This window comes from Archocentrus centrarchus, chromosome 24 (assembly GCF_007364275.1).
Source record: "Archocentrus centrarchus isolate MPI-CPG fArcCen1 chromosome 24, fArcCen1, whole genome shotgun sequence".
NCBI lineage: Eukaryota > Metazoa > Chordata > Actinopteri > Cichliformes > Cichlidae > Archocentrus > Archocentrus centrarchus.
This window is the reverse complement of record NC_044369.1, coordinates 29,771,424-29,795,146: the sequence shown is the minus strand read 5'-3', so window position 1 is coordinate 29,795,146 and position 23,723 is coordinate 29,771,424. Positions and strand designations below refer to the sequence as shown.

General features: G+C 42.2%; 1 protein-coding gene across 1 annotated transcript in view; it reads right to left on the bottom strand.

Moving 5' to 3' along the window:
• Positions 1-264: 264 nt before the first annotated feature.
• Positions 265-23,723, bottom strand: part of dse (dermatan sulfate epimerase) — a 34,310-nt gene continuing 10,851 nt past the window's right edge. Inside the window, exons 3-6 of the mRNA XM_030721006.1 lie at positions 22,285-22,538; positions 10,184-10,423; positions 6,794-7,001; positions 265-2,927 (exon numbers count right to left, since the gene is read on the bottom strand). Of these exons, the coding sequence (XP_030576866.1) occupies positions 1,181-2,927; positions 6,794-7,001; positions 10,184-10,423; positions 22,285-22,538 (2,449 nt within the window). The 3' untranslated portion in view covers positions 265-1,180. The remainder of the gene's footprint in view (positions 2,928-6,793; positions 7,002-10,183; positions 10,424-22,284; positions 22,539-23,723) is intronic.

Genomic DNA, 23,723 nt, shown 5'->3' with positions numbered 1-23,723 from the left:
GTTTCAATGGAAGTTTTGTTGTGTTGGGCTGGCAACTGTCAGTCAGATCTGGCAACCATCTGCGGATGGGCAGCAGTGATAACCTATTCTGTTTCAGTGCGAAATACGGAAGATGGAAAGGAAAACGTCAAAGCCATCAGGTGCGCAGTTTAGGAAAAAGTGAAGAAGAGAAATGAGCAAAAGATAAAGGTAAGCAGAAGCTGTGTAATATTTCAGTTTCTTCCATGTTTTTTTCAAATACAAATTTGTGCCTGTGATGGTGGTGGTGGTGGTGGGGGGGTACCTTCTGTTACAGCCTGTCTGTCAGACCATGGCAGAAACCTACATGCACCTCACTGCAGGCAGAGGGCGCTCATTACCCCCCAAGTGAAGTAGTGTGGTAGGTGCTACTGCGGCGATCACTATTGAAGGCCTGTGTATCACTATTCACAATTTTTGAAGTTCAAAAATTGGGGTGTTCTGATAAAATGTTTTAACCACAAAACTGACCACTTGATCATGAACAAAACATAAACTCTATTATCCTGATCCTGTATTTCCAGTTCATTGTTTACCTGAGCGATCTTTGAACATTACAGCTTTCACCAGACTACCAGACTTTAACTCGGCATAAACAGCTCCACACGGGTATCACAGTAAGAGAAGATGGAATTATTGGATTAGTATTATTGCAAATGTGTGTACCATGATGTCACTCTTGGCTGGGGCATGCATAATAAGAACAGTTGTGATATTACAGGAATAAAATCAGTATTATGTAGCAGAAGTCATGAGATTAGGAGAAAAAGCTGGTATAAAAGATGTGAGATTATGAGGATAAAAGCTGTTATGTTACAAGATACTCACACTATGAGATGTAATATTAGTAAAACATGATTCATTATGTTACATATTAAGATAATAAGTCAAACTAAAACAGTAAAAAAAATCTCATTGTGACTCTATTTTAAAAATATTGCAACTTCTTTCATGTGTAAATGACACTTTCTCTCACATTTACTTTTTCTTATAAAATTACAACTTTTTTCTCATCTGTTTTTTTCTTTTCCTTCTTCAAAACTCAGCCCTGTTTTGTGGAACAGTGACCTTAATATCCTGTCATGAGATATGGCTCAGAGTGAGGCGTGAGCTCATTTAACCTACGCATGGACGAGCTGGCGCACTCAAGACGCTCAAGATGTCAGCACTGTGTGCGAGAGCAGGAGGAGTAGAGGTACAGCAGGATGAAGCAGTCAATCAGAAGGATGCTGTAGAAACACCTCTGCGTGTGCAGGCTCCGGCCCCTCTGAAAGCGAGTCAGCAGCACAGCCAGCAGTAAAAAGAAGGTGGCCATGTTCAGGAGGAGGAACAGTCGTATGTAGGAAGCTGCGCTGGGGTAACTGTCGCTCCCTGCTGTGGCCACCATGTGAATCTCCTTGAATTTGCGGCCCTTGACAAAGCCCCCCTTTCTGTTCTTGCGATTATCTGTGTAATCCACAAAGGCCCGCGTATCTGCGTCGCCCTCCTCTGGACTGTCCTCATATGTGCGCTTTGAAGTCCTCTGTCTCACATTTTTCTCATTCATCTCAATCTGTGCAAAAATGTCAGGTAGACTCTCAGAGAGCTTCTCCCCGAGGTTCACTCTCTTCCCCCCCTTACCTTTGCTCTGCTTTTTGGACATAGCAAACATCTTCTCAATGGCCTCCTCTGTCTTCCTCTTGTCAGTGAACTGGAGGAGGCGCTCTGCAGTTTTTCGGAAGCTGGCAGTGTTGAGGACCCGTCCCAGGATGTGCCTCTCCATCTGCTGAAAGACGGGCTTGACGTGCTGGAGGTTGTCCTCCATCACACTCACGTATTCCTCCACTTCCTCTGGCAAGCTGCTGGCCACAGCTGCTGCCTTCTCAAATACGATCTTTTTGTGGTCCAGCAGCACCATGGCAAAAAGAGGCTTGCTGGTGACCTCTGCAGTCAACAGGTAGATGGTGTAGGTGTGGTCCTTGGTAGCCAGGTAAATATCCACTCTCTCATTGTCGCCACGCAGGCTAAAGCTCTGTACATCCACACCTGGTCCAAAGAAAATGTAGGCCATCCTAGTATGAGGGTACCTCAACGGCATTGTGACATTCACGTAGTTGGATCCGTTATAGGGGTATCCTCGAGGGTAATTCCAGTAGCCTACCACCCCTTTGTTACTGTAGCTTGTGTCGTCCATCCAGAACATCTTATATTTATCCTCCCCGTGTGATACAAACACTCCATGAACGCCATCTACCTTTGTACCTTGGAAAGGCAGGTCCGTGTTGTGAAAGAAGGCGCTCATGGCACGAGCAGGGCTGTCTGGATCCAGGTGGATGTGGTCCACAAGGAGCAGGAGCTGTGGGTGAAGAAGGAGCAGGTTCCTCTGAACATTCCTGATCTTCAGTTCCGGATTATAAGCGTAACGTCCCTCTCCTCGAATGAAGACCATGCCATCCCTCTCAACAGCAGCTTCTACCCTGCCCTGGGCATCAGCAGCTGGTCCCACCTTGTACTTCAACCACTTGGAGTCACAGGCTTCTGTAACCTGTCCAGCCCAAGGTTTAAAGCAACTCCCTGAGAAGGGTGAGCTAAACAATACAGCATTGTTCAACAAGGTGTACTTAGGTCCATATAGCGCCTCAGTGATGAACGGGACACCATTGGGTGCAAACGTGAAAGAGTTCTGATCAGGGTGCTCGTGGCCGGCATTAAAGTTCCTCCACCCTTTAATCCACTCTTTGTACTTGTTCCTGTGAACAATGTCGAAGATGGCACGTCCCCCCAGCTTCCCTGACTTGAAGGACAGAAAAGTGCTGTTGGTGTCTACGGGTAAAGCACTGCCATACGTTACCACGCCCCAGTCCTCAAAGTAGTGGAGCTGGGGTGTTCCAAAATCTGATGGGGGTTTGGGGACCAGGGCTGGGTCATACCTGCAGAACCAGATGACAAATATCAAAACATTTATTTAAATCAAATGAAAAAAGTACAACCGCAATTCCCCACAAGTTGGGATGTTGTGTAAAATGTAAATTTAAAAAAAGAATGCAATGATTTGCAGATTTCATAAACCCATATTTTCTTCACAACAGAACATAGAAAACATATCAGATATTTAAACTGAGACATTTTACGATTTCATGAAAACAGCTCATTTTGATGGCAGGAATACATGTCAAAAAAGCTGGGACAAGGGCAATAAAAGGCTGTAACGCTAAGTAGTACTAAAAAGAAACAGTTGGAGGAACATTTTGCAACTAATTAGTTTATATTAATTAGGCAACAGGTCAGAAACATGATTGGTATAAAAAGAATGTCTTAGGGAAGCAGAGCTCTTTCTTTCCTGCTCTCGTTGGAGACGGACGCTTTTTTCTCTTCTCCCCAGCCTTCCCTATCTACCCCTTGCTTTTTGCTGCTTCGCTGCTGGGAGCATCTCTTCACACATCCCCGAACTGGAAATTAAATTATGGATCTGGTCAGCTGGTCTCTCAACACTACTGATGGCCAAATTCTCATCACGAGGAGATTGGGAGAAGGGGAACCCTCTTTCCTCTGGTCCAACTACACACCCGGCTGGCTATGTTATGGATTCCCGTGGGGATGGAAGATAACGTTCCTGGCTGCACTGTGTGGACGTGGCATATATATTGATAGCAGGATTTCGTTTCCCGAATTGGACCTGGGGATACCTGGTTTCTGGGCAGCTGTTCAGGCCCTAGTAAGGCTGCCTATGAGGGATGCAGAAACAGTACGAACTCAATCAGACTCAGCAGAGCTGAACTGAAACAGATTACATCTGGAGGAGTGTTGGAGTCTCTGTTCTGCATGGCGGAGTAGAACCAAATTCGGATTATTGGACTTCTGAGAGGTAACCAGAAAACTGTAAGGTCTGTCAGCAAATAGTTATGACGGCCTGAATCTAAACAATTGCAGTATTTGGAATTTGGCTTCCAGACGGCCTTGGATGGCTGTCTCTCTAAATCACCTCTTGGAGATGTTATGTAAACAGATGCTCTTCACCCCCGCCCCATGTTGTGACCTGTATGAACTGGTAGCCTGGCAACCAAGGCTGACTATACCATCTTATCATGAACTGCTGGTCTGGAAGCTGTGTGGCCATCACAGTATCCTGCTCGTCTCCGCTGGCAGCCCCTCCCCTACCCACCCTAGTGCTCTCCAGGCTTTAAATGTGCTGCTGCTTTGCTGAGGTGGTTTTTTTGGAACCTCGTAAGGTGTTCATAATGAACACAGTACGAGATGATTTTTTTTTTAACCTACCTATCCCAGTGTATCTCTTTCTGTTTTCCTGCTAAAGCTGTATGACCTCAGACACCTGTCCCCCCTGTTTGTGTTTGTCTCTATGTTTGTATTTCTTGGATAGGTGTTCTGTTAACTGCAATTTCCCCATTGTGGGACTAATAAAGGTATTCGTATTCTTAAAAGATGGGCAGAAGTTCACCAATCTACAAAGAACTGAGTATACAAATTGTGAAACAATTTCAGAATAATTTTCTTTAGTGTGAAATTGAGAAGACTTTGACTATCTCATCATCTATAGTGGTGCATAACATCAAAAGATTCAGAAAAATCTGGAAAAATCTCTGCGCAAGGAACCAGGCCAAAAGTTAGAACTGGATGTCTGCGATCTTTGGGTCCTCTGGCACACTGTATGAAAACAGGCCTGATTTTGTCATGGAAATCACTGCATAGGCTCAAGAACACTGTTCACAGCAAAGTGCATTCACAGAAATCACTGTCTGTGAACAGTTTGCTGTGACATCCAGAAAAGCAAGTTAAAGCTCTGTCATACAAAGAAGAAGCCAGATGTGAACATGATCCAGAAGTGCTGCTCTCTCCCCTGGACCAAAGCTCATTCAAAACCAACTGAGGCAAAGTGGATAACTGCTCTGTGGTCAGATGACTTGAAATTTAAAATTCTTTTTGGAAAACATGGATGCCACGTCCTCCAGACTAAAGAGGAGAGGGACCATCCGACCACTGATTTCTAGTTTGTGTCTAACTTGTGAGTTCTTGTGAGCCTCACAGTTTGCTTCAAAGTTCAGCTTTGAATCAATAACTGTTCCAAAATATTTATAGGACTGAACATGTCCCACAGTCTGACCCTTAATGGTCACGGCCTCATGTGTACAAGTACATTTTCTAAAATCAATGATCATATCTTTTATCGTATATATGTTTAACTGAAGATAGGGCTCATCATCATGCTATTTAACAAAATTATCAAGGACTGTGCCATGGCTGGTCTCAATATCCTGCAGCAGACCAACAATAACAGAGTCATCTGCATACTTTAAAATGGTCTTGTTTTCATACCTGCTCTGGCACATACTGTATTTATGTACAAGATGAATAATAAGGGCGAGAGCCAGGCCAGCCTCGTGGTTCTCTCAACTAATGGCATGCAGGTGCAGAGTTTGGTGCTCAATGCCAAGACATGATGGGCATCTGTCCTCTGCGCTAAGAGGGGCCAAGCATAAGCTACAGATGGAAACCAAAGCTGGATACAAGATGGAGTACCTGGAGTACACTGAGTCACCAGGCATACACAACGCTGCATAAGCACAACTCCACAACACCAGCTATGTAGTAACACGGCGTTAAAAAAAACTCCACTCAGTCTGACTCAATGAGCACCCATACCACCAAAGGCTAGTGGTGTAGACAAACAGTGACAGATCAACTTCCAAGGTATCACCATGATTTAAAGAAACTGAGAGTTTTGGATCACCATAAGCCACGCCACTACAGTCCCTAAATCTTTGACACAATCTTTGCAACAATGCGAGAACACCATAACTAGACTGGACATGCAATAAACAATGAAAATAACATCACCCAGATCACATGTGTAACTTTGCTGGTATTGCGTCTCAACCTCTACACATATATCCAGGTATATCATTCTATCTCTGGCTGTCAGGAAGAATGAAATAGAGCATCCACACAAGGAAACCAAACTCTTGTGCCGGATTAACCTTGATTAACTTAACCCTTATCTTTCTGATCAGGGTTTAAATCATTCAACACTGTGAAATGACAAGCGGAAACCTTAGCAATGCTTACACAAGACGTGCAAAGTGTGATTGAAAAGGCATGCTTTTTATATCCAATCCCATGATATCACACACTGGCTGTAAACTATGTATCAAGGGAGATTACAGGTACTGCTAAAATATGTACACTGCAAGTATTAAGGAGACCGTGTCAGCAGTAAAACACATGCTGAACACCTCAGATTCTTCATTTTGCCTCTTTACTGAATGAAAATATCTTTGGGGTCTGAACTGAACAAGTAACTGAACTTCTGACAGTTTCGACATTTAAGATATCAGCAAGCTCATAATGTTCTCTCTGTGTGTTGTGTGACCAATATCTAAGGCAGAAAGTGATTTTTGGTGCTCCAGCAGGCCACTAAGCAAAAAGCCTGCTGTCATAGAGGTAAAAGAACCAGTTACTCTTTAGGCAGAAGTAATGGTGCGCATTTTCATTGTACGCCATCATTATTTGCTTTTGATGCAGTGAACAAATGTTGTGTGAAGAGCTCAAGCGAGCAGTTCATATTCTGCCTACTTTCTCAGCTCCCAACACTCTTCAGGAAAGTGTAAAATAAAAGGCAACAATGCAACTGTGACCAAATGGTTAATTAAAAAAAAAAAAAAAAAACACCCCAAAAGGCAGAAAAAGTGACTCCAGACAACAAATGCAGAAATGCAATGTACAGTACTCACACCAATAAGCAACATCATTTCATATAATGAAAGTAAACTGAGCAGCTTACCAGATGAACTCTGTGTGGAGAGTACACCATCGCTGGCCTTTTCCAGCCTGCCCTGGCCCTTCCATTACTCTGTTTTGATGAATCAGATCTGCCAGCCAGTTTCCACTGCCATTACGCAACACGTAACGGTCCAAGAAGACCAGCTGACTCTCTGGCCCGTAGAACCAGTTGTAGTTGGAATCTGCAATGGCTACAGTCCTTTGAAATCCTGATGAGACGGTGAAAATACAAAGAAGACAACAACAACTTCATATTTCATATATAAATGGAAAATATGACAAATAGAATGATGCTGTACTGTGAATTTTGAGGTTTGTAAAGCCAAAAATGTGCACTTTATAAAAGTGTGAATTCTTTGTAAATTACATACTCAACCAGGCAAAGCTCATTACAAAGGATCTGGCTTGTGATCACAAATATGTAACAAAAGTACATCCCCCAACTTGAACCTCTGCGGGCCAACTCAGTCTCACACCAAGTGCAAATTGTTCACACTGCTTTGTTGTCTGTAATTACGTGAGGAAAATCTTGCTCTCTGGTGCTCAGAGGGTTCTTAGAAACCAGTTATAGTAACTACAGCATGTAATCACAGTCAATCATCTGTCAAACCAAAACACTCAGCAACTCAACAGAAACACTGTCAAGGTAAGTCTCCTCAGACTAATAAAGACCCTGCTTCCACGAGCTGCTTCATTTTATCACTTGCACTTGCTCAGATTTTTGAATTAGGCCATGAGTAGAATCTTATTCCTTACATCTGTATGGAAGTCAGCATATTTTTTCTCAGTGAAAGTGGCAAACTCCTGTTGTTAGTTCACTGACAACTGACAACCGAACTGACAATAATGTCTATGAGTACTTTGATCCCTTTTATTTCTACTGACTTCTACCTTTTTTTTGTCTTTGGGCAACATACTGAATCCCATATTGTGTCTGATGATCCATTAATAGACAAACTGCTGATGCCACTGTAGCTAGGGATCAGTGATTAGTGATCAGCAAGCTACATCAATGAATGTTGCTAGCTCTCCCTGGCTAATGCCCGTAATGGATATTATTCTACCACCTCACTACAGCTCTAATACCTCTGGATAACTCCTCATCTTTGCTGCTGCAGACAACCTGGTCCTTGGCGTCACTGCAGCCTGCCTGCTCATCGCCACTGCTGCATCCAGCTCCGCACAAAGGGAAGCGTGGACCCCGACAGTGAAAATGGCAGCCCCTACCAGAGCCTGTATCTCCACCTGCGTTGGCTGATGCCAGGCCCTCCGCCTGCATCTCCACCAGAGCTTGACCCTCAGCCGTGTCTACTAACGCTGGGCTTTCTAAGACTTTCTCCACTGTAAGTAAGACTGATTTATTCCCTTTTGTTTCTTGTCCACCTGAACTGCTTCCACTCGGGAGTTAGCTCAGCCAGCAGTAATCAGAGCAGTACTTTCAACTTCTGAGTCAGCTAACTTTGAGGCTGAATTTCTAGTTCCCAGCCGGCACATTGTCTGTGTTTCCTTTACCTGAACCGGTCAATTCAAAGCCTGTATTTTCCTTTCTTGATAATGTAAACACAAGATTAGTATTTTCTGTTCCTGAGCCAACTACTCTAAACCCTGAAATGTTGGTTTCTGAATCAGGTAATTATGAGTTGATGTGTTGTGTTCCTGAGCCGGTTGATTCAAAGACTGTTATATGTTGCTGAGCCGGCCAGAACAGAGACCGTGTTTTGCTCTTCAGAGCAAATTCATTCGGAGATTGAACTTTCTGTTTCTCAGCCTGAAAAAAACAGACTGCATTTCGTGTCTTCCACAAAACCGGGCACTGCAAAAGTTTCAGAGCCAGCTCAAACAGAAACTGCTAATGTTTATTGTGCTCCAGTTCAGGCTTCCCCAGAGATTATTTACAATTCACAGCCTGTCCAGAGCACTAGAGACATTTGCCAACATCAGCCAACACCAGCCTCCCACCATGCCACCCGAAGGCCTTCACTGCCATCTCTGCCAGCCTTAGGAGGGTCTCCTTCATCTCGAGCCTCCTCCCAAGCCTCCTCATTGCCACCACCTGCTAAGCCATTTGATGGGTTTTGCTGCTGGCCACTTGGCTGGCCCCTAGTGTTGCTTTGCCTCCGCTACTGGACACCCATTCAGCCTCCAGAGAACTGCCTGTCCTACTACATCTCTAGGTCAGTTCCATAAACTGACTCTTGGCCTGGCAGGTCAACCACCTGAACCATTTCCCTGCTGCATTCACCCTCCGAGCTGTCTTCCAGTTGTCATTCAGAGCTGTCGTTCAAAAATGTTCCTCATTTTTTGGACTCTCAATCTCCCTGTTGCTTTTTCTTTTCTTGTCCCATTAAAAAGCTTCCTTTTCAGTTCAAATTCTGTCTCCCAAGTCCTACATTCTTGGTCCACAGCCTGCCTGCTTATTTCAACTGTCTTCTGGCAATTAACTTCAGTGTCAACCTCAGTGCCCTTAAACTGTATAGCTTCAGTTCAAGTTATTGCTTCAATGTACACCAACAACAGCCACAACATGAAAACAGTGAAAGATGAAGTCATTAAGATTGATCTCACACCCTAGCCCAAGACCTAAAGAATCAACTGCCAGTTTCTCACTTTCAGAAAATTAGGAAATTTACAGATGACCCATGTATTGGGCAGGTGGTTTTCATATACTGGCTGATTAATATAAATATACACCTCTACACAAGTAGTTCATTTCCAAAAAAAAAAAGATCTCTCTTTTTTAGTGTTAGTTACTCTGTTCCTTCATGTCAATTGTCTGTAAAAGCCAAGAACACAGATAGTTAGTGAGGAGACAGCAATCATTCAGGCAGCTCTGAGGGCAGGTCAGGATAATCTGGCCTTGTCCTTCTGTCTGGAAGGAGAAGAAAGCTGCTATTGTGGCTCTGAATCTGAGGCTCTCCTGGCCGGTGTAATTAGAGGTGCTTTCTGGGTGCAGAATTGCTGCTCAGCTACAATACAGAAACTGTTAGCAATGGGCTGTGAAATGCCAGAGTCTGACCTGGGGGCCCCTCCTCCCACTGTTACTCTCCTCCTGACCTCCTGACAAACCCCCAGGACACCACAGATCCCTGCATGTCTCAACAGAGGTTTGACAGACATCCAGAAAGGTAATAACTATACGCATGCATGCCCCATATCAGTTCAGAGGAGAGGGTGCTCTCCAATGTGGCAGATAATTTCCATGCCTAATTTAATATAATGAAGCTTTTGGCTCTGGTAGGCATTAGCTAGATGTGTCAGCTCTCTAAGTAAACACTTCCTCACAGGTTGTTGACTCTTTATTTGGCTGCCTAACTACAGCCATTTCAGAAGAAAAAAAAAAATGTATCAGAGAAACAAGTTTACTGGTCACAGCACGTGGCACCACTGTTACCTGGCAGGATGGTCCTGTACAGAAAGGCAAAATGCTTAAGGAGCCAGGGGTGGTTGAAGTGGCCGATGGCAAAGTGACGTTGCACCAGGAACATGTACTGGAACAGAGAGCGGGTGGTGTAAGTCCCATAGGCTACTCCTTCATACAGGGAGCCATCAGTCACATCGTGCAGGAGAATCATGGACTTCTCCATGATGGACAGGACCTGCTTGGTCCACAGATAGGCCTCCTGAAGGTAACCTAGAACACAGGAAGTTCAGATGTTTCAAATTACTGCTGTCACACAAATCTAAATTTCAGTTTTATGAAACACTTTCAGAGTTGACTTCCGATAATCCTTTCCAGTAGACATCAGGGGCCTGGACTGCGATGCAGAATTTAGGGCTTTGTTGGTTTTTTTATTAATATTGGTATTGGTAGTCATAATATTAATTTTTTGTTAGTATTTGTAGTCAGACATACGCTTGAATGATATAAACTGTATACTTAAGGTAGTATTTAGGGATGATGCCTGTCATATTTACATTTATATTATGCACGAGGCCTTCTATCAATCTATCTTTTATTGTATTATATTATATTTCACTTTATACATAGTACACCTTCTGAAACAGATTGCTCACAATTGGGATAAAAAAGAAAAAATGTCTCAAGTTTAGAGATGACCACATTATTGATGAGACCTGTCAGACCTGTCACAAGGAGAGGACTGTACTAATGATTGATGCTGTGGCCAAACAGCATTTCAAAAAGAGCCTGGTGAACTGCCAGGAAGTTGTACAGTTTGATGGTCACATTTCAAACTGGAACAGAGGTGTACAGATTGACAGGGATCAAAGAAAGGGGAGGAGCTGGCACTCCTTTTCCAGTATTGGGAGCTTTCACTCATGTGACCTATACCTTGACAATGGTTGCTATCTGCCATGTTGGTGCCCTTGACGTGTAAACATACGCAATCAACATAGTTCCCACTGAGAAAGGCAAGATGGTTCATTGCAATGTTTTGGCTGTGGAAGCAAAAGTGGCCGTTATAAAGGTACAGGATTTCATCGCATTCCAGCCGTCATTACTAATCTAGAAGAATTTGCTGAGGAATTATTGAGAGATCGGAGAAACAAGTGGATTTCTGCTACTAGTCATGATGACAAATTCTAAGTATGTTCTTAGGTGTCTATAGCAAGCATTTTGTCTCTGGAAAACCAGCTGGTAGTTTAGACAAGTACAATGTTGACTGGAGCCCTACTCTAAAATTAGGAAAGAAACAGTACGTCAAAGTGGACCAAAAAGCTGCAGTACACAGGGCAGAAGGAGCGAGGTCGCGCACTAAACTTTTTCTTGAAAGACAAGAACTTGAAGCGCCACAAAAGCATAGAAAACTGAATGAAAGTGGCAGTAGGTAGAAAATGTAGGTAGAAAATTAATGAATTGTTACACATTGCATTGTGACATTCCACCAGCCTGTCAGAAGACGATGGTTTAGACTTGCAGATCCAAATCTTTTTACATTTCAGCGCTGCTTGGTTAAAGTTTCCAGTCTCTTATGGATTCTTGGGAGCTTCCTTCCTCTTGAACTGCAGCAGCCTGCTATAGCTGGGACAGTACCACGTTTTGGGTATTGTTGCAGGGGTACGACTTTCATCAATAAATTGCTCTGCGAAAGGATGGATGAGCTTTCACTTTGCGGTTATTTAACTTGCCGTACCCCTCTTGCATTTCTCTGCTGGATGGTAGTGTTGCCATGATATTTGTTTCAGTCAGTTGAACAATGCTTTACTGCGATGGGTCAATCTTCTGGTCCATGGTTTTCTTTAGCCTTTGAGCTGATGAAATTTATGAGCCAACAGCTTAGCGAGGTAACTTAATGTTTAACTATGACTGATCGTGAATTTTAGGGTGCCATCTTAGTGTGGTACTTAAAGAAAGCTTCCATATTTTTATCTGAGATAACACAGCTATACTACACTGCATCATATAAGCCCCTTCAGGCAAACAAACACAGAGACCAGATCTCACACACACAGCATCTACTGTGAGAACATGTAACCACATAAACACTCTAGCCACAGTTCATTGAGGAATCCTGGTCTGTTGGCGAGATCTGGCTGTCATGCCCCAGAGACGGGGTCCACCCACTGGAGCCATCCATGAAAGGGTTTGGTTTGATTTTGGGGACTGCTGGCCTGAACAGAGCAGGTATTTACCAGTCATCAAACACGGACTCTGGACTCAGACCACATTTACACAAACAGAGCTTCAACAGTGCTTATAAAGTCTAGGACCCAAGTTTAGAGCTGCATGTCTGTAATTTCAAAATCATTTGAACAAAGTCCACATTCTGTCATTTACCAGAATATTGCGACACAGTAAAGAACATAGCTTAATTTATGATTCATGATTTCTGTGAAATTAAGAAAAAAGAAAGAAAAAAATAAGTAGTGTCAGTTCAGGTAAGCCATTTAGTCATACCTCCAAAATATAAATTAGTGCAGAAGAAAGTGTCAGTCTTCTTTTGACAGTACTTATGACTGAAATGACACGAGAGGTCTTCCTAGTTACCATGTTTGTATGGAGTAAAAAGGATGTGAAACTCAAATGTCAGCCAGAGAAAATACAGAAATCCAAGGAAGCAGATGTTACACCACAGAAGTCAATATATTTATATACTAAGATAAAAACAGAAAGAAAACTAATAAGTTTCTCTTGGTATGAGCTCATTTTAATGTGGCTTTATAAAGCCACATTAAAATGAGCTCATACCAAGCAAACTACATCACATACACATGGACTAGGTGTTATCACTGAGTCGAATGCTGTGGCCAGCTGGTCTAATGTTTGACAGAGGGAATGATGTTTCTATTTTGTTTTTCAAAAGTATAAAAAAACAGTAGTCAATGGGGCTATAATACTAACGAAATGAAAAGACAAAAAAAAATATATAAAATTTTCTACAGCATTAGCAAAGTAGAGTTAGGCAGCGATCTCAAGTTGGCCAAATAAGAGCCTTCATCAGGAACTCAATGGGAATGTGGAGAACAACACTAGAGGCTAACTTCAAGCCCATCACACAAGTCAACATCAAGTGCTGGATTTACCAAGGAGATGCTCTGTCCCCACTGCTGTTTTGCATAGGCCTGAACCCCCTCAGCCAGATCATCAACAATACTGGCTATGGATACCAACTACAGAATGGAGCAAACATCAGCCATGTACTCTACATAGGTGACATCAAGCTGTATACCAGGAGTGAACGAGACGTCGATTCACTGATCCACAACACTAGGATCTACAGCAGTGACAATGGAATGTCATTCGGACTGGAGACATGTATTTGGATGGCAACAATGAGAAAGAAGGTAGTCAGAACTGAGGGGATTGCACTACCAGAATGCAACATTGCAGACACTGAGGAGAGCTACAAGTATCTTGAAATCCCACAGGGAAATGGAAACTATGGAAAGGCCGCTAGGAAAGCTGCACCTGCTAAGTACCTCCAGAGAGTAAGGAAAGTCCTGAAGCATCAGCTGAATGAGAAGAACAAGATCTGGGAAATCAACACTTATGCCCTGCCAGCTGTCAGATGCTCTGCTGGGATAATAAGCTGGCCAGAGAAGGAGATAGAAGCCACTGACATCAAGACAAGAAAGCTCCTTACCATGCATGGAGGGTTTCACCCCAACTCCAGTACCCTGAGACTGTATGGTAAGCAGAGGAAAGGAGTTGTCTACTACTGCATAATTGGATTGTTGGCTTTGTGTTATTAATTGATTTTAGTATTTGAGGACTCACAGTCCCACATTGGTGTCCACTGGCACAGGTCTTTAGCCATGAAAACAGAGGCATTATGGGAATTCAAACAACACATCTATGTGTAGACCAAAAAACAGCATGGAGGGAAATAAAAATTTAAAAAATAAAATAAAATAAATAATGGGTCCGAGATCTTTAGAATCAGTTTATTTAATTAGTTAAGAAGTGCCTAATTTCATTTAATCATACAACCATACATCACTTAATCAGACAGCGTGTGGGTGGTCAATAAAAGGCTGTGCCAGGGAAGAACTGCGCATACACGGTTCAGTTCAACACTGAGCCTCAAGGCACTGACAAGTAACCACCTGCATGTGGAATGCACTTCTTTGAGCTTTTGCAGCCTCATTATCTAGTTATCTGAACCAAAGTATGTCAGATCTCCCTAAGAGCCCAAGTCACACAATATCACATTATTTATTTGGGTGAGCAAGACCCATGAACATGCAGGCCACTAAATAATAGCTTTACCAGAGAACATCCAAACACTAAATATAACACCCATCCATTCGCTTCCGCACATCCTGTTAAGGGTCGCGGGGGGGCTGGAGCCTATCCCAGCTGTCATAGGGCGAGAGGCAGGGTACACCCTGAACAGGTCGCCAGCCTGTTGCAGGGCCAACACGGAGTGACAGACAACCTTTCACACTCACATTCACGCACTCAGTCACACCTATGGGCAATTTAGATTAGCCAATTAACCTAACCCCAGTAAGTGCATGTCTTTGGAATGTGGGAGGAAACCGGAGTACCCGGAGGAAACCCACGCAAGCACGGGGAGAACATGCAAACTCCACACAGAGAGAGGGAGAGGCCTGGGCCAAGGTGGAATCGAACCCAGGCCTTCCAGATGGTATTCTAACTGTGAGGCAGCAGTGCTAACCACTGCGCCACCGTGCTGCCCACTAAATATAACATATGATCCTAAAATGACATTTATTGACTTGAGTCAATGAGGAACTGGGCTTAAATAGTTGAGGGTTTTTTTGTTTTGGGTTTTTTTTACCCCCCAGTATTTACATAATGACGGTCTACATCAAAAAGTGCCTCAAAAAGAAGAAACTTGAGGACAGGGTTAATGATAGCATTAAGCTAATAATGTATAAATGAGTGAAAATCACTGAATACTTCATCCTGAACCCCTCAAAATGTTTGAGCCTTTATCATGCCTAGAAAACAAACTTGGTATCAAAATGGAGATAAACTGGAGACCTTTCATATGCTCTGACTTGTTTTGACCAGAGACCTTTACATATACATGACACTAAAAAGTTTTTTCCATGTAATTATCAGAAAACAGACCAAACATCCAGGAGACCAGTGCTTCTTTCTGTTACTCTATGTCAGGGGTAGGGAACTCCAGGCCTCGAGAGCCGGTGTCCTGCAGGTTTTAGATGTGTCCCTGATCCAGCACACCTGAATCACATATAGAAGTCATTAGCAGGACTCTGGAGAACTTGACTGCAGACTGAAGTGGTAATTCAGTCATTTGATTCAGGTGTGCTGGATCAGGGACACATCTAAAACCTGCAGGACACCGGCTCTCAAGGCTTGGAGTTCCCTACCCCTGCTCTATGTCAAAGAGATTAAAAGGTGCAGTTTATTGAAACTATGATATATTCCATGATATGGATGCTCAAAATTGGTTTTTGGAAATAATTGTGCTGAACAAAAGTAAAATTGTGGCTTTAGATTGTGACACTTGGAATGTTTGTAAAATTGATTCACTTTTATTTTTAACAATTTTTAACAGACCTCACGTGGCTATTATATATCACTATATAACGCTAGCTATTGAACAAACAAAGTAATTCCAGTGCTTTGGCTCAGTTATTGGACTTATGGTTCCTGTTGAGGAAGAGAACAAATGTCTGTATAAATAAATGATGTATAACTCAATCCATTTATTTATCCATCCACTTTCTTCTACTTATCCAGGGCCAGGTCACAGGGGCACCAGCCTAAGTGGAGAAGCCCAGACCTCCCTCTCCCTAGCCACCTCCTCTAGCTTATCTAGGGAAACTAAGGTGTTCCCATGCCAGCCAAGAGATATAATCTCTCCAGGACATCCTGGGTCTACCATGGGGCCTCTTCCCAGTAGGACATGGCTGAAACACCTCACCCAGGAGGTGCCCAGGGGGCATCCTAGTCAGATGCCCAAACCACCTCAACTGGCTGTGGAGGATTAGTGGCTCTACTCTGAGCTCCTCTCGAATGACTGAACTTGTTTCCCTATCTCTAAGGCAGAGGCCAGCCACCCTAGTGAGAAAGCTATGTCATTTCCACTCACCACTACAGTGGTGACCATGATCCACCCAATCCATCTGTCAATCTCCTGCTGAGACAGACCCTGAGATACTTAAACTCCTCCACTTGGGGCAGCAACTTGTCCTTGACTCGGAGTGAGCACTCCACCCTTTTCCAGCTGAGCACCATGGACTCAGACTTGGAGGTGTTAATTCTCATTCCTGCTGCTTCATACTCGGCTGCAGACCGTTCCAGTGTGAGCTGGAGGACACTATCTCATGAAACCAACAGAACCACATCATCTGCAAAAAGCAGAGATGAGATAGTTCCAAAGTGGAAGCCTTCCGCCTCATGGCTCCACCTAGATATTCTGTCCATAAAGATTATGAACAGAATGGGTGACAAAAAACAGCCCTGATGAATTCCAACACCCACCAGGAACAAGTCTGATTTATCACTGAACAAACTCTCAACAGTTCTTCCCTTTAGAATTACAGGGTTCTATCTGACATTTTTGACTAAATCGACTTATTCTCTGACCACTTATGAACAATATGTATGAGTTTTTTTCCTGTTAAATGCAACTTTGGTTGTTTTATTCAGAAAATAGCAAGGTTCTATCCACAAAATCAAGCTTTAACTTGGTATTAAAAGGTTCTATTTGTGAGCAAATAAGCACTTGAAACATTCATAAGAGAACCAATCAGGTTGCTGCAAGAAGTGGAAGAGACACAAGAGAAAATGTTTTGTAAGATTGAAGATTTCATAAATGAGTTGGTGACGGATGAAAGTACTAATGACAAGAAAGTTTTGAACTTTTGATCATTTTAGATTGCACTGAGCTGTTTATTTGTGCAGTTAGCTATTAAGCTAGCAAGCTAATGCTAGTTTTGTATTGTTTGTCTGCAGTCAGTGCTAACATAAAGTAACAAACATAGTGAAGTTTGCAATATTCAGAGTAGCAAACGGTTGTTTTAGAAGTTACCTCACATAAAATATTATCGACTGAAGAATGACTGTAGATTTTATTATATTTTATGACTTAGCAGTGGTACCATGTTAGTGAGATCTATTTTTATTTCAGTTATTAAACCCCAGAAGAGCAATAAAGGGAAAAAAGCACTAGACGATGGGACAACCAAGAAAGCAGCAAAAAGAGGTAAAGGGAAAAGTACAGGAAAGGAAGAAAGAGAAGAGGAAGAGAAGAAATTGTTTAAGAGTTCATTTTGTAATGACAGTGGTGGTTAGCTAATGATGTTTTTTCTAATTTTATTAATTTAACTGTACAGCTTTTTTTTTTTTTAACATGATTGAAAGAATTGTTAAAACTTTGTGACACTGTAGAGGCAATGGAAGGATTCTCAGTGACCCAAAGTTTTGACTTACAAAATGTCATTTCATGTCCACAAGCTGAAGTTAGCTCATTTTTCTACAAATCTAAATTTAATGTACATAATCCTACTCACAGTCCAAAAGCTAAAAAGGGCAACTGTGCTGTGTGGGCAAAGGCAATGTCAGGGACAGGAGTTAATGAGCACAGTGATAAAAATATTTGAACGTGTTGTGCATGATCATCCAGATACCACTGAGATTGGAACATGGAGCAACAGCTGTGTGCCATAGAATCGAAACTCTAAAATTGCTTTTGCCATGGTAGACTTCTTAACACGGTATCCTCCAAAAAAACATTTACAATAAAGTACTCTACTCCACTCTGCAGTACAGAAGGTAGATCACATGCACAGTCATACTGAAAAGGTAATGGCAGTATCTCAGTTCTTTTCACCTCTGTGCGTGTTTTACTCGGGGTTAACAGGAAGAGCCCATATGAAGTCATACAGATAAAGAGTACAAATTTCTTCAAGCATGTGCGTAAGGTGTTTCAGTACAAACAGGCCAAGTGTCTCGGCTTGTGTTTGGTCAGTGTCCCAGTGCTCTCCATTACACAAAATCACATGCAGAGCTCCTGGTCAAGTTAGCCAACATGAGTTTGATTAAATGTTTGTTTTGGGGTTTTTTTATTGTACAATTTTTAAATTGTGTATTAGATGAAAAATTAAAAGATCTTAATTTGTTAAGCATTTTCTTCTTCCAGTTCTTTTAAAAGGAACCGTGTGCATAAAAACAGAAGAAACATGATTTCTTCATGACAGAAGAAATTTTAAAAATGTCATAGAATGCATTCAATTTGATTTAACCATACTGTACTTGTGGATACTCTGTTACATCACTAATTTTATGGTCTAAAACTATAGTTAACTGTAAGTTAACCAGTTTTCATTCCTTGAACATCAGTAGTTGTTTTCACATTTTAAAGCTAGAACCTTGTAATTACAAACAGTTCAGAATCAGAGGTTTTTACTAATGAACAAACTCTCCTTTCCAGCACTCAGCCAGGGAAGCTGAGGAGTGTGAGCTGGAGCACACCCTCCGGTCCCCTTTCTTAAAAATGGGAACCACCACTGCAATTTGCTAATCCAGAGACACTGCCTCAGGTCTCCATGCAACGTTGCAGAAGTGTGTTAACCAAGACAGCCCTACAACATCCAGAGCCTTAAGGGGACTCAGGGCAAATCTCACCCACCACCGGTGCTCTGCCACCATGGAGTGTTTTAACTACCTCAATGACCTCGCACCCACTGATGGGTGAGTTGTCCCCCTCGTCCCCAGACTCTGCTTCCGATATGGAAAGCCTGTCAGTGGGATGAAGGAGGCCCTGGAAGTATCACATCCACCGCCTGACTATATCCTCAGTTGAAGTCAGCAGCACCCCAACCATACTATACAACACGTGAGTATACACTGCCACGGGGTACAAAACTATGAAAACATTTTTAACTTATATGGGCATAAAGCCTGTTTCAGGTAACTGATGAAGAAAAAAATATAGTATGCTGTTATTTTTGGCAGTGCTAATTGGAAAGTTTTGAGCTATTCAGAGCCAGGACTGAATTTAACACCATGGCTTTGCACAGAAGTTGAGTTAAGCACAGCATTAGGCATGACGTCTGAGTGAAGCTGCTAAATGAAGCAGCTGAGTCTTTTTTGGATCACTGCAAATAGATCATGTGTTAGCAATCTATTAGGAAGCAACGTTCTTCACCCCCTGTTAGGTTTAAAATTACCATCTTCGAATGAGGATGCTTGTAAATCACACTTTTAACAAATTAAACCTGTCATAAACAAAGCACCTAAGCAGAGCTACACACAATCTTTTCTTTTCCAAAAAAAGAGCAGACATAAAACCACTGTGACCACAGTGGTTCTCAGTATTTGAGCTGCCATTTAGTTGACATCATGACTTGATCTTTTTCACCAGAAATGTAAGACCCTGTGAGTAAACAAGCTGCACTGCAGGCTTTCGTGTTCTAATGTCCTTCCTCGTCTGCTTCACTTCAATGTTTAGTGCAGAATGTTGAGGCTGTAAACTGGAATAATCATGCTGAATTCTGCAAAGGACATGCTGGAGGCGATGTTGGCAGGTTGCATGAGTCCTCTGGAAGTACAAGTTCTAGAACACATAAGTACCAGTTTTCAGAAGATTTTAATGGGGTCCACATGAGCCTTAGTGACTTTATTCACCATATTAATTCAACCAGGAATAAGAGATAATGAAATTATATTAAATATAAACCACTGAGAACAGTGTCGCTTTCTGCGATTGGCATTATTATGGTAAGAACTAAGTCCTCTGAAATTTTTAGTGTTTAGTGGTATTTAATCTGTAGCATCAATTTGAAAATCCTGTGTGACGTCGTTATCATGTTATTGTGTTCACAAGATTTTCTGAAAATTTGACCACTGACCTCGACCTTGAGGTCCAGGTCCCCGAGATTTGATCTCGTTCGAGATTTTTGGTAGATGCATCTATGGTACGAATTTGAACATCATAGGTCACATCGTTCTCGAGTTATTGCGTTCAAGAGATTTTCAGAAAAACTTGACCACTGACTTTGAAGTCAAGGTCACCGAGATTTGAACTTGTCTGAAATTTTTTTGTACATTCATCTATGCTGTCAATTTTAAAATCCTAGGTGACATTGTTTTTGAGTTACTGCATTCACAAAATTTTTAGGAAACTTGACCTCTGACCTTTACCTTGAGGTCAAGGACACCAAACTTATTAGAAACTTATAGTAGATGCATCTATGGTGTGAATTGTAAATGCCTGCCCGCCCGGCGGGGTGACAATACCCCATCAGCGTTTTTCGGCTGAGGGGTAAAAACAAGTTTGCAGGCAAAAATCATCAGTTATGACACGTGCACACTGTGCACATTGTAAAACTGAATTAGCTTACCAGAACAGCACATTGTTTCTGCAGAAGCACCCAGTCTCCTCATTCAGTCCAACAAAAGGTAACATTCAATGTCAAACTTTCCCATCTATTACTGACACTGATCTATGAGCTGAGGGTAAAAATCATCAAAGACCAAGTGTTTTGTGCTCTCTGCTTGCTATGCTGGAGCATTAAACTTGCCTCCTCTTAACGGGTGATGTGAAAGCTAAAAAGACATAGATGCTGGAGGAAAAAATTACATGCTGTCCTTCTACTGTATAATGTGCAAAGAATCATTGGAAAATAAAATCATGTAAAAAAAAAAAAATTTAACAGTGAAATTATCCATCAGAAAGCATATAAGCTAGCCTATATGGCACACTTTCTCTCCAAATGGCTAAAATGATGTGGTCATATACTTTGACTAAAAAGGTGAAACATTGTGATGCTTCACATTTAAAAAAAAAAAAAATTACATTTTTTGTCCCAGTAATCAATGGAGTAATCAGCAAAACACACGATTGTCAAAAAAATATTAAAGCCTGTGGCCCTAGATGCAATCTAAACTCAGTTTGTCTGATGGTCTACGTATGAAAAACTGAACATGGAGTAAATCATCTGCTAAGGCCAATGTCTTGTTCAGCAGCTTTAAAAATAATCTAGATGTGGGCGCCTGGGTGGCTTAGTGGTGAAGCCAGCGACCACATACACACGTTGCGGTGCGGGCGGCGCGGGTTCGAATCCTGGCCCGGCACCGATTTGCCCGCGTGTCTTCCCCTGTATCTTTCCCCCATTTCCTGTCTCTCTCCACTGTCACAAAAAAAAAGCTGCTGTGGCCAAAAAAATAATCTAGATGTGTAACCAATTTTAATAGGTTCATCATTTCCCTGAAACTTTTTGAGCAGCAATGAAAACAGCTTAACAATTTACTCTGGTCTTAGTGAAGGAATACATTTGGAAATAGTAACAACACCGCAGGAAAGAATTGTGCCCTGTGCCCACACTCAGGTACAATATATAACAAATGATGCCAGCTTGTTGTCAGTGAAGTCATCTTACCAATCACAGATTAGGCTTTTTAGAAGGATGGCTTAAGAGACAGGAGCTAAAAATAATATGAAAATATTATAGCCCAGTGGTCTACAGACCCATGATACTGGCATTACACATCTTGAAGACTGTGGACACTTATCCTGGACCAGCTCTGGCCCATTATCAGCCCAGTGACCCCCCTCCAGTTCGCCTACCAAACCCAACTCAAAGTTGAGGACACCATTCTTGACCTGCTCAACCTCATCTACACCCACCTGGACAAGCCAGCGAACACTGTGCGAGTCATGTCTTTTGACTTCTCCAGTGCCTTCAACAGCACCAGGCTGGCTCTAATGGGTGATAGGCTGACAGTAAAGCAGGCAGATACCTACCTAGTGACCTGGATAGTTGACTACCTGACTGGTAGACCACAGTATGTGCACCTGCAGCTCTATATCTCAGACAGTGTGGTCAGCAACACAGGAGCAGGGGACCATCCTCACTCCTTTTCTCTTCACTCTGTAAACCCTGGACTTCATTTACTGTACAGAGACTTGCCACCCACAGACACTTTCTGATGACTCAACAGTAATGGGATATATCAGGGTTTACGTTTATGACTCTGTGATCAGTGCCCCTTTGCTATGGTGTGCTGGGACAGCAGACTGAGGGTAGCAGACACCAACAGATTCAACAAACTGATCTACAAGGCGAACAATGTAATCACCACAGACTCACCCTGCATCATGTAAACCAGACTTCCTGTGAGCAGAGCCACACAGTTAGTGGGCTGATGGTTGTGTAGGTACTGGAACCCCCAGCCTCGGACATAGGACTTCTCATACATGAGGCGTGACACGTTGCCGATCACCTGCAGGAAACGTTCCTGCTGGTCCTTGTTCAAGTACTCATACAGGAAGTCATAAGCAGTGGCGAATCCAACTAAAGAGTGTGCAAGAGGAACTTCATCCCAGGGGGCGTCTTTAACCAGCCTGCAATACAGACAGTAAGACAAGAAGGTAAGGCATCACACACACAATGAGCACATGGGAAAAAAAAAAAAAGTGTGAAATTTTCACTCTTTTCAATAAACCCCTGGAAAATGGCTTGTCATGAGCAAAAAAGCATTCGTTTGCAAGGCCTTTTAATTAAAATACCAGCTGTAAAAGGGCTGATCTCTTTAAAAAAGCAAAATAAAGATGCTAAGTAGCATTTAACAGCACAATTACAACTGCACCAATAAAGAGACATAAAAAGAGACATTTAAAATGTAGCGTGGGTAGATTCTCTCCAGGTCAGGCTAAAGACTGCTGACTTGTGTGACTTTAAAGATTGCAAAGTGTTACCTTTGGGAAAAAAGTGAATGTAATCATTCTGTTCAGGTTCATTAAAGAGAAATGATCCTCAGATGCGGGGACGGTATTTTAAACCTTTAAAACCTGAACCATGAACCATTTTTTTTTTTTTGAGAATGGAATGTTTATTGAACCTCCTGACAATTTGAAAAAATTATTAATTTGGACATATGAGTTTTTATTTGTATCATATAGATCTACATCTAGCATTTTGTTTTGCAAATGTTTTGTGAAGTTGATTTTGTTTTTTTTGTGGGGAGAAGGGAAAAAAAAAAACCACACTGATGATGTAGAAGTCTTAAAAACTCACAATAACTAATATCAAATATGATACACTGGGCATTAAGGTGTTAACAGCCATTGATTGATGTAATGGATTAAACTGAGATCTACACAAAGGTTCTCTCAAGATCTAACAGAGGACCAGAGTCACCTTTCGTCTAGCTGCTATGCTGTGAGGCTTTCTTTCAAAGACTTTTTGTTAGATTGAATCTATCCACACTGGAAGATAAGTCACTATTCATTCTCAAAGCAGAAATCAAAGCAAATTCTGGTGTATTCCACCCTGCTGTTGCACCTCTGTTGTAGAGATTGGGTCAAACAAGGACAGTCGGCAGCCTTCCAAATAAATTAACTTTACATGAATCATCTAAAATGTCTGAGTCTGACAGAAAGTAAACACAGGCCACAGCATCCTAAAACTGTCATTTTGGGTAATTTGACTGTAACCACCAAGCCTAGTTTGTTTCACTGCAGTTACACTATCTTCTGCAGAAATCTATAACGCTGCTATCATTTTATCTTTTCAGTTGTAGCATCTGC